Source organism: Clarias gariepinus, chromosome 20 (genome assembly GCF_024256425.1).
Source record: "Clarias gariepinus isolate MV-2021 ecotype Netherlands chromosome 20, CGAR_prim_01v2, whole genome shotgun sequence".
In the NCBI taxonomy this organism is placed as follows: Eukaryota; Metazoa; Chordata; class Actinopteri; order Siluriformes; family Clariidae; genus Clarias; species Clarias gariepinus.
Genome location: NC_071119.1, coordinates 14,912,392 through 14,924,934, shown reverse-complemented (window position 1 = coordinate 14,924,934; position 12,543 = coordinate 14,912,392). Strand labels below are relative to the sequence as shown.

General features: G+C 37.5%; 1 protein-coding gene across 1 annotated transcript in view; it reads right to left on the bottom strand.

Annotated features, from left to right (window-relative positions):
* Nucleotides 1-10,035, bottom strand: part of eys (eyes shut homolog) — a 330,983-nt gene extending 320,948 nt beyond the window's left edge. The window contains 2 exon segments of the mRNA XM_053479756.1: nucleotides 7,781-7,897; nucleotides 9,273-10,035. Of these exon segments, the coding sequence (XP_053335731.1) occupies nucleotides 7,781-7,897; nucleotides 9,273-10,035 (880 nt within the window).
* Nucleotides 10,036-12,543: the final 2,508 nt, after the last annotated feature.

Below are 12,543 nucleotides of genomic sequence, written 5' to 3'. Positions count from 1 at the left end.
GCCATCTTACTTCTTAGTACACCAGTATCAATGAAACTATTTAATGACTATTTTGTTGACTAGTCGACACAAACGTACTTAAATGAATAATGAAATGTTCAACAGAAATGCAGCAAGGCACATTTCATGCAAATATCAGACTGAACCACTGACTAAAACAAAAGCATCTGCTGTGTGCCTGAAACACTTCAGAAATTAATGCAAGGTGACTGGACTTAAATGCAATCTAAAATCCTAAAGGCATGACCCAGGGTGGTGACACCAAAAAGGCTGAAAACATTACTGATAGAGAAACAAGGAAGGTAAACACTGATAATGCTCTCAGTATATATAGCATTCACATTTTCACATGCAATTATGGTAAACCGACTAGGACACAATAAGCACTTTAAATACATAAAAAAAAATTAACAGCCTACATTTATGGTCCTTCAGGGGCTCACAGACGCTGGCGGCCTGCCTACAACATTCATATAATCACTGACCTACAACTTCTTTTATATATCTATAGTTTAAGTAATTGGCTCAGTTCTGTAACATCTGCAAAACCATGTCAACCAGTGACCAGTTAAAAAAAAAATCTGCAGCCTGTTTATTTTTTACTATTACACATGATTTAAATTACAATAAACAATAATTGTTTGTCTATATATTGTTCTTTAGAGCTATTAAGTTTTCTGTTTATAAATGTTCAATTACATAAAGTCCAGCTTGACAGTATTTGCAGTGAAGGATGACATAATCTCTATCCCAATCAAGCATAGCATCATTAACAAATAATACGTATATATGAGCTTCTTTGTGCAAAAGAGTTCAAACATTCTCTTCTGGGGTTCTCAGTGTGTTACTGTACTTAAGTAGACTTACAAAAATGGCAATCCTGCCCATGAAGGTGCCTTGCTGATAAGAGAGGTCAGATAAAAAGGGACAGATTATTTTAAGCTGCCATGAAGGTAAAAGTAACTCGTGCTGTTGAAGCTTCTGCCGTTGTAGCCCATAATATATGCATTCCATTCCATCGCTGTCATTTTGAGCACAGAATCACTAAATTAATCTTTGTTCAGTGTTTGACTGCCCAGATTCTATGAGCTTATTTTAGTTACTATAGTCTCCCTGTCTTTTGTCTGTTATTTTTCCTGTGATCTCTTTCATCAACAAGGTGTTTTAGCCTGAAGAGACTCTGCACACAAGATCTGATTGTTTTGTTGCACCATTCTGTGTAACCTCTGGAGAGTGTTGTGTGTGAAAATCCTTGGGGATCAGCAGTTTCTGAAAATACTCAAACTAGCCCATCTGGCACCAACCACCATGCTGCACTTAAAGTCACAGACATCAAACTTTTTCCCCATTCTAATGTTTGATGAGAACATTAACACAGACTTTTGGCATGCATCTGCATAAGTGTATGCCCTGATTTGAGAACTATATAAATTAACAGGCTTGCAGAGATTCTTATTAAAGTGGGCATTAAGTGTTTGTATAGTTAATTTCAATGTGTTAACCTCTGTTATTTTGAAATTAGCATTTTAACTAACAGCAATTTCTTCTATTTTCCAGTTAATGTGAACAAATATCAGTCTTTAAAAACTGCTGTTTTGGCAGTAAAAATATAAGTAGCATGTTTTAAAACTATACATATACAGTGGAAACTCGGATTACGAGTTACGCGGTTTACGAGCTCCGAGTATCATGTAAAACGCATGCGCTTCTTGTTTTGACACAGGGCGTCGCATCATCACAACTGAGCCAACGGTTTTTATCTCTCTGACGCTGCGAAATCGTCTCCCCTGCTGGGTCTTAATGCTCGTCTCTTTTCTTTCTCTTGTGCTGCAGTGTGTGTGTGTTGTGTGTGCGCGCATAATTTGACACCGCCAATTCACACACACACACACACGTTAGTGTGTGGGCTCTCTGGGCGGACCAAATATCTGTGCGGCCCAGTGGACAATTTGGATAGCGCAGAGATGATCAGGTTTATTTGTGCGACCCGGGGGATCGCGGACCAGTTTCTGTCGCGCAGCACGGACCTACTTGAGCAGCACTGCTCGAATCACAAACATGCGTGACCCACTGGGCAGCGCTGCATGACTCTGATAGAAATAGACTCCACCCACCATCATATTACATTTTACCCCGCTGGGATGCAAAAGTACAAACCAGGCATGGCAAGGCGGTAACAATATTAAACAGTTCTGACATTTTGAATAAATTGTTGTCAAACACTGCAGTTTCCATAAAGGAAAAATAACCATAATAAATTTAATAAAGTTCAACTTCATAATGCCAATATTGTTATAGCCTAAGTAAAAAAACTGCTTCCACTTGCACTCTAAACTACAGCGAGAAATTGTGGATAAAATGTAATATGATGGTGGGTGGGGTCTTTTTGTATCAGAGACCAGGTGGATTGCGCAGCGCGAAACAACTTGATCAAGTTGGTCTGCGCTGCGCGACTGAAACTGGTCCGCACTGCGCGATCCAACGGGCTGCGCAAATAAACCAGATCATCTCTGCACTATTCAGATTGTCTCGCTGCGCTGTCCACTGGGCCGCGCAAACATTTGGTCCGCCCAGAGTGGCTAAATCGGGTGCCACGGTTTCATCCCACTTTTGATGTATTTGGCTTTCCATACGCGCATGCAATTAGACACCGTGCCGGTTCACACTCTCTCTCTCTCGCCTTTAATGTGTGTGTGTGTGTGTGTGTGTGTGTGTGTGTGTGTGTGTGTGTGTGTGTGTGAGAGAGAGAAACAGAGAGGGGGTGCTTCACTCACACACAACAGGCACGGTGTCAAATTACGCCCGCGCACACACAACACAATCAGCCGCGCAGGACAGAGAAAAACACACACACACAGCGCCTGTGCGCATAAATGGAAACACTTATTGGTCGGGATTTATTTTTACTTTTTTTAGGGTAACATGCAGGTTAATTTGTTTTATATGTTGTGTTAATTATTTTTATGTATTTATTTTTTTGGGCTGTGGAATGAATAATTTTAATTTCCATTATTTCTTATGGGCATGGAGTTTCGATATAACAAATGTTTTGCAACAACAAGGTATGACTGCAGAATACCTATGCTTTATTAATATATTTCCTGTCACTGGTTTAATTGAACACGTAAACAACAACTGCGTTTACAGTAAAGTACACATAATTTTTCTCAAAAGCATAACATTCTTTTTAACATTAGATACATTTCTAAATCATGTATTCTCCAAAACAGAATAGGAACTATTCAATGCCTGCTGTGATTCCTTCATCTTGCATTAAATCAGTAAGGAAATTCTGCCTGGATGTGTCAGTTACAGTAAAGTAAAGGAAGCCTTCAATAGGCTAAAAAAAAGCAAAAGATACCAAGCAAGTTTTTTTTTTTTTTTTTTTTTTTAACAGGTCAAATTTTTTTTAAAACATAACAATGAGTTCATTGTACTTAAATGGCAGAGCGCCTTTGGGATGTGGAACAGGAAATTTTCATTATGAATGTGCAGCCGACAAATCTGCAGCAACATCTGGTGGGAATGTTACCAGCACCTTTTTAAATCTATGCCATGAGGAGTCAAGGTACAATCCAGTACTTACAAGGGGTACGTAATGAAGTGGCCGGTGTATGTTAGTCTGCCCAATTACTTTTAAACCTGTGAAAATTGAGAAAGGTTTTCAACTGTTGATACAATATTTTCGCTAAAGTCATCAAATTAAAGCTGAAAGTCTACAGTTCATTCTCATTTTTATTGCGTCATTTCTTATCTAGTGTGGTGGTGCAAATGGACAAAATTCTGAAAACTGTGCGGCTGTCCAAATACATTCCCACTCAAATGTACAGTATATACACAACTACATACAGTAACAGTAATCGTAATAGTAGTAGTAGTAGTAGAAAAGTAACTTAGAAAATCATCTGCATTGCTGTGATTTGGAAAAAAAGTTAAGAGAACTAATAAATCCTTCCTTTAACTCAAAATCTAAACCACCATCAGCAGTGTGATATTTTGGCTCGATTCTAAAGCTAAAAGAAACCCCAGGTAAACTTTGCTTGCAAATACAGCTGCAAAGGTCTGAGATGCAACCACTGCATTAGGAAATACTGCGTAGTTGGACAAATTGCCACTGCATAAGGAACAATTAATCACTGTGTACGGCCACCTGGATTTTAGACCCCAGAGTTGATCATAACATTATTATCTGTGCCACCCAGGGGAGCAGAAAACTGTTGACACACCTTTGTCGGTTAGATACTCAGTATCCCAAATGGGATTTTATTATTCATTACTGTCCTAAAGGGGTGACACTGCTTTGTCTCATAAACTGTCTGGGATATTTATATCAGTAATTATAATTGATTTCTCTGTACTTTCTGGGACACATTCAAAATTTTAATCAGGCCATAGACTTTCTTTTAATGCTGCAAAACATGCTCTTTAAAAATTATTCAATGGCAGTGTTTGGGATTTAAAGGAACTACTTTAGCATTAATGGGTGTTAACAGTATATGCATACCAAATCAAGGTGCGCACCGATAGCCCAAGTAAGATGTTTCTATGGTAAAGAAAATAAAGCATTTATAATTTACATAATTAAAAAGGGGCATGCTATGTGACACACATCAACAAACCTAAGTGACTCAGGTTGTCTCCAATCAGTACTGATTAACACATGCACACTTTAATGGTACTTAAATTGCAGCTACAATACACCTGCAGTCATGTGCAAAAGTTAGTGCATCCTAATTTAATTTTAAGTTCTTTTGTGTAAAAATATTATTATAAAAAAAAAAACGTCCAATACTAGCTGGTCTTCATATTAAGCTAATACAACCTCAAACAAAGTTTTTTTTTTTTTTCACTAAGCACATTTTTTTTTTTTGTTTAACAAAAACTCCCCCCAAAAAAACAGTACCCCAGTGTTTCCAAAGGATTTAGAAGGGTACGTTGCAGCCAGGTGCTGCAAATCATCAGCCCATGATTAAATTATCATCAGCAGGTATGCAGACCTCCAAAAAGCAAAAATTTGGGCAGTTTAAAATAAATAATAGCGCTGTAAAAAAAAGTTGTTGAAGTACAAAAGGAATATGTTTTATTATGTTTGTACACAAAAAAACCTGATTTAAACACTAACATTTGCACATTACTGTAAGTCGATGATTGAACGACCACTGTGACTTAAAAAAAATAAATAAATCTGCCAGTGCGTTTATTGCACTTCACACAGCAGACAAAACCAGCAGCTAATTTATAGAATTTTTACCTTTACATGGGCATATTGGACTGAACCAGTTATATTAGACTGAACATCTTAGACTGAACCAGCCATTCCAAACTGGTGTCAAAACTGTTTCCAATACTGGATCTTTGACTTGCTGCTTTAGAACTAGTCAAACATGTTAAATACACTAACAACCATCTGCACCAAGTTTATTTATACCAACCAATGCAACTGTCCTTTAGCTGATGTCAGTGAGAGTGGTTTTTTTTTTTTTTTTTCGCACCAATCAGAATGTTCTGACATACAGGAATTACTGCTTACTGGCATATAGTGAAGGACAAAAACATAGAGGACAAAAACAGACAAAAAAAAATTATTAATAATAAGGTTGCACTCTTAACTTGAACAAAAATGTTGTGAACTGCAACATATACAAAGTGGATCTTGCCTGGCGTGAGAGCAGATCTGGATCTCTGGATCATGGAGGTGCTGTATATAGCCATTATAACTATACTGTTCGTTCTCAAGTCTCATTTTTAGATAAAACAGACAAGCAAAAAATAAATGCTTAAGGCATTAGCACTAAAGTGGATAAGGGTGTCTGCCAAAACATTGGCTTCATCATAACATATAAATTTTTAGTGCATTGCACAAAATGGCTAGACTCATGTAAAGGGGTAGACTCATGTAAAGGAGGAGAAGTAAAGGGGACAACCTCAAAAATCTTAATCATAACCTGAAATTATCAGCCAGACTGTTGAAAGTTGGATAAAATTGTGTTATACGTTCTTCAGTCAGCTTAGATTCATGTTTGGGCTCATTGTCCTCTTTTAACACAGTCTAACCTTTACACTTTGGATTCTCAACCTTACTGAAAACTTGTAGACCACGCTCAGGTTCTTGCCAGGAAACTTAATTGAACGCTACAAGCTCTGCCAAGAAGAGTGGCCAAACAGAAGTCTGCCAGTAGCTTCGTGGCTTCCAACAGTATCTGCTTAAGGTTAAATTTTCCAAGGGATAGTTAAACAAATACAGTATTAGCTAAGGTGAAAGTCATATATAAAAACAGGGTCCAAAATCTTCAATGTTATATAAAATAAATAAATAAACAATTTAATTAACAATTTAATTTTGATCTTTTAACTGTTTCTACAAACCCTTTACCCCTCAACGATGGGTACTACCACTACTAGGCTGATAAAATCGGATAAAAAAAACAAACACTATACAAACACTAAACACATTTAATAAAACTTTATACATTCACCTTGATAATCTAAACAGTAATGTAACACTTACATCTACTTCTGAAAAACCTTTAAACTCACATACACATTACCCTTAGGTTCTCTTGCAATCGAGCCTTTACTCTATTTCCATTAGAAATAGATTTAAAATAGATATAGAGTATAAAGGTAGTTACTGTATATAGATTAGGGCTGAAACGATTCCTCGAGTAACTTGAGTAATTCAATGACAAAAAATGATCAAGGCAAAATCTTCTGCAAAATGGAACGGAGCGATAAAAATATTTGCGAGATAAAGAAACCCGCAAGAGAAAACTACAAAAATGGTCAGTAAAGGTTTAATTGCACACCTTAGTGTTTTTGTATAACTATTTCTTTTAATGTGTGTCTTAGTTTTTTGATCAGTAAAATATTTGAAATACCTTCTTTTTTTTCAGTTTTTGCATCTAAGAAAAGGCTTTAAAATAGGAATGTATGGCACTGTAATGCACTTAATTCATCTCACCCAACTTTAATACCACTATCTCACTTACGCAGTTTCACGCGGTTGCCGGATGTGCGGTGTATCATGATTCACTGCGAGCCGCCTTAAAAACATGTCAAATTTTTTTGGCGGTCCTCACGGAAGCTTATGGACCTTGCAGAACTTTGTCGGGAAGAACGTCGGCGAGTAACCACGCGGTGCACGGTGCCTTACACCACATCTCACTGTGAGTCAAACCGCATAGGTGAGATAGGGGTATAAGTTATTTCTTGTGTTGTGAATAATGACAATGTTTATTTTTAATAAAATGCTGTATGCATTTAAAAAATTTTATTAGATTTTTCTAAAAAGAAAACCAATTAATCGTTGTTTCTCTTATATATTTTACATTGCTTTTTAATTAACATTTTATCAGATTAATCGATTAAATTTTTGGTAAAATACCCGATTACTAAAATATTCAATAGCTACAGCCCTAATATAGATAAATAAAAGAAGAAAATAAACTCCATTAAAATTATTATAAATATTATTTTGATTGAGCACATTAATGAGAAAAAAAATGGTAATAAACAAAACTTTAGGAAAAGGCAGGCTTGCATAAATGCATTTCATTGTAAGTAAAACACAATGACCAACCATTTCTTTCATACCCATTTTTTTTTATTATGAGTTAAAAAGTAAAAATTATATTATCCTTAGAGAACTTCAAAGTGAACAGATTGCTAGTTATGCTAGTTATTTTGGATTAGATCGAGTAATTATAATTATGTAGTATTTATAATTATGTAAGTAATTCACTTCAATTTAATTCACTAGATGCATGTTTTTCCCACTTACCTGTGTATCCATTGAGGCATTCGCACCGAAAGGAGTTTGGGGACACTTGACGACACACTCCACTTTTGCACTGTCTCATACAGTTGGTTTGACCAAGAATTTCAGAGCAGTTAATACCTATAGAGCAGAAAAACATTTACCATTTAACATTTTAATAAATATATTATTATTATTATTATTATACAAATATGTTGTGTTTTAGTGTTTAAAGTTGTTATGAGTAAACTACTATGATGCATAACAGGAACCCTCAAAATCATATAATTTAAACAGTGTATTACATAAAGCCTCCTCTGTTATTTAGACTATATCTAATAAATGTATAATAAATTCTAAGCTCTATTTCACATTATACTGACAAACCATGTCAAACCAGTACAATGTATATACTGCCCAGTCATACCATAATTGAAACCGTTATGCCATGTATTGCATAACTTCCCCTTATGAGACCTTGGGCATGGTTTTCCTGGGTTTGACACCAGAACTTTGGCATCAGGTCCTTTGTGCACTGTGGGTGAAGGGTGGGTCTTCCATTGACTGAGATCTGGGGAGTGTGGAAACTGGGTAGGCAGCGTTGAGCTCTTTGCATGTTGGGCCCCTTGTTCAGCGGGTTGTGGTGCAATGGGTGTTCTCGTGCCTTTGTTAGAGATTTGTGCTGTATCTGGCTTTTTTGCTCTTTGGCTCCCGATGAGCATGGGTGAGCCTTGGGTGCCCATAATCCTGTCATCAGTTTACTAGTATATAATTGATGATGTTTTTGTGTTAATGTTATGGCAGATCGGTGGATCTTATGAAACATTAAAAAAAGTCCCTAATGAATGCTTAATTTTTTCCAAACTATTTTTATAGCATTTAGTGCATTATGTAATTCAGAGTGGATGTCAATATAAAACAGTGGTTACACAATTTGCAACTGTAATATACTTTATTCATCCTAACGTTTAAGTGCTCATTGAGAGGCCTATGTTTAAGCAATGTTTGGGAACACAAATCAATGACAGCTGCACACAGAGAGAAAACATTTAAACCTGAATGCTAGTAGAAGAAAAAGTACAGTACAGAGTAATTAAGCATGCTTTCATGTACTGAATGCAGTTTTGAGAGACAATTTCTTTTTCCCCCAAATAGATCACACATGGGAGAGCAATGTAATCAAAAAATAATTGCACTGAGCTAAACTGAACTGGTAATTATCACAGACAAATAATTAATAATAATTTGTACAGAAACAAGAAAACATTTAGGATAAGTGAAATCAGGGTGCCAGGCACGCATCAATGTAGCAATGTGAAGCTGAGGCAAAATACAGTCTGGTGATACAGTATGTAAAGTTATGGAAGAGTTGGCAATGTGGTACAGTAAGGAGACAATGATAATTTATTTATGAAGATTTTTTACCAGTGTGAAGACGAATCTGAATAAAAAAAGCTGTGCCTAAACGGATCTAAAAAAAAAATAATTTTAATGATGATGCAAATGGTATACTCACCGGTAAATACTGATGGGCACAAGCACTGGTAAGATGCCTGACTTGGTTGAACAGAGCAGTTGCTTATGCAGGTCGCACCATTTAAGCATGGCTTCTCTAAACACACGTCTAAAGCTTCACAATATGGTTCAGAGTACGGCTTACGGCAATGACAGTCATATGCAAACTGTGCAGTTTTTGCCCTACAAGCACCTTTTCCTGAGCAGAGAAGAAAATGTGGAGAGCTCTGGCAGTGTTGCACTTTGACCAGCACACTAAAGCGGAGGCCGAGCTGACATAAATGACTACTGCCTTTATGAGTGGCGGCGAAATAATGAACGCCAGGGGAAAGCCACTTTGAGGCCACCTTTATGCTACCTTTCATAGGGCTGGCAAAAAGGTGTTGGTTCCTTTTTTTCCCTGTAAAGCAACCGTCAAATTGTTCTTTTGTCATATTAATAAGATTAACTTCATATTGTTCGAGTACTGGGTCAATGAACGCAAAAAGTGCATCTCCCAACTGGACCTCCATGGGGCATAATTGAGGAAATGCATACGGCTGATCCGTCCAGTGCTCCAGCAATGTCTCCAAAATACCATTCCAGCACTGATTCACATTCCTGCATGTGTTCTCCATGAGTGACAATCTTATGGTAATGTTCCTTGGTTGAGGATACCAATCATGATATAGGGGTCTGCGGCAGACTGACTGGCTTGAGACAATAAAATGGCTGAAGAGAAGGATGAGCAGTTTAAGCACATTTGTCTTTTCCTCTTCTGTCATGTTCATATTCCAGACACGCATGAAGGACTGTTGGTTAGTCTCAAATACAAGTCAGGTGAAGGTACTGCTCTGCCTGCTATGGTGGTAATGGTCAATCAGATATCAGATACACATCTAAGGGGTAGAACACATACAACATTATTAATGTATGTATAATATATAACAGAAAAGAGACTGACAAGTGACGCGTATAACAAAAAAACGTAATATTTTCACAATGGTCTGTGAAGGTTTAAAGCTAGGTACTCAAACTACTAATACCATAGCAACATCTATTTGTTGTAACATATTTACTGTCTAGCACTGAGCAAGTCACAGTGGTACTTTGTTAATCAGCCTCCCTAACCATACTGCAACCAATTTAAGTCTTTTTTTTGAATAGTTTTTTGAACTCGTTTGTCATTATTTGAAAAAGGTACCCAATTATGCTGGTGACAGCCTACAAAGTACTGACACATCTTATTAGTATCTACAGAAAAAGTAAAGGTGTAGTAAAGTAAAGGTCTTTCCTTTTTTTTCTAAAGAAATAAACTTCTCCAGCTTAAAGCACATTCAAGCTTACATAATAGGCAAAAGCCCTGGAGGATCCATCTGCACCCCACACTGCGGTTGCTGTTACCATCAGCTAACCCATCCAGCCATGATGGCCAATGGAGGGCCTCTGAATTCTCACTACATTTAAGATAACTTGATATATATAATATATTAAGATGATTTGATATATATAATATATTAATTAAAATTAAGATTGTTATTTAATTACACGTACGTTACAGCACAGTGAAATAATTTTTCATTTATCCCAGTTAGAAAGTTGGGGTCAGAGGTCAGGGTCAGCTACTGTAGGATACAGCGTTTCTGGAGCAGACAGGGTTATGGGCCTTTCTTAACGGCTCAACAGTGGCAACTTGGCGTTGCTGGGGCTCGAATCCCCAACCTTCCGATCAGTTACCCACAACCTTTATTGAGTAAGCCACCACTGCACCTAATGGTCCCTTTTTTCAACCAGTGCCTCTCTTAAGTTTGGTCCTGCAGAACAAGGTCTCCCAACTATGACATCAGTTTGCATACAGAGTAAATAGGTCTACAGAAACACACCATTACCACTAGGGATGGGAATCACTTGAGACCACAAAATACTATATGATAATATTCAATTTGATTTGTATTGCAATTCTATTAATACATTTTTAATAAATATCCTGATTTAATGTTAAATTGTTTACAGATTTAGCTACAATTCTAAACAAACTTCAAAAATATTTTGCTCCTACCACCCACGACGCTGAGCTTTCTGCCAATGTATAAATAGTTTAGAGCATGCCACCTGTAGGATCATAAAAGAACGTCACCATTTTTTTTTTTTTACCTTAAATGCAAAATTATATAAATTAAATGTCATTTTTATTTTGAATGTGGGGATAAATGAACTGAACTGTATCCCTGCTTTCATGCTCCTGGGTAGGCACATCACAATGATATCACCAGGACTACTTAAGGCACAACATTCAAGTACAGCCATTTTAATTTGTAATACAAACTGACAGGTAATTTTTACAGACCCAACTGCATATTAGTATGTATTTATTCCCAAACTGAACTATTTGTATGTAGGACTAATAAAATTCAGCAAAATATGCAGCGACCAGCTGGGTGAAGCAAAGCAGACATAGATCAAGATGCAGGAAAAGTCATTTGGAGGTCTTATGCCGGCAAGATAAGATGTAGATTTAGCGGGCAGCACAGCTTGGGGCGCTTGATGGTAAACCTGACAGTGAAGTTCCACTCTGGTGTCCAGCTGAGCCGACGTGGTGGTCCCAGAGCGGTGGCAGCCAGGCGGCTGGAAGAAACAGCAGTTTCAGCAGTCTCATAGCAGGTGAACAGAGCGAGCAACTCGAGTATAGCATGCATACAGTAGCATCCTATCCCCGAACTGAGCTCTTAAAGCAGGTGTACAGAGAGAGCAGTGCAAGTATGACATACTATAGTCCTAGCGTCCTATCCCGAACTGAGCAGGGCCTTTTATCTCTGGGCAATGACTTGAGGACGATAGATCCTAAAGCATCTCCAGAAATGCCAAATTTCAATGCCCTGCACTGTTCTTCAAGCATTATTCCCTAGATGAGGAATGATGTATATGGTTGGCCCGGGGTTACACATCCAGTGCAATATTCTTCCCATGCCAATGAATATATTACACAAATCTCCATTACTGGGCTATCTTGCTCCTCCTCGAGATGACCTTCAGTCAGTAAGGGGCCTGGGACACCATGTTGTAGGGCTCATCACTATAATTCACTCCAGGGCCCCTTGATTTTAAAGTTGAAGATATGCAAAGCCAAACCTACTAAGTGTCTGGTCTTTGCATTCCACTAGGTCTTCTTCCTTGTTGCATCCCAGGACTTCTGTACACCTGGAACAGGTGAGGTTTCCAATGTATGTTTCACCTCGCAGCTGCTTGTTAAACTCAAACAATACAAGTGTGAAGTGAATGGGGAACTCTTCCTG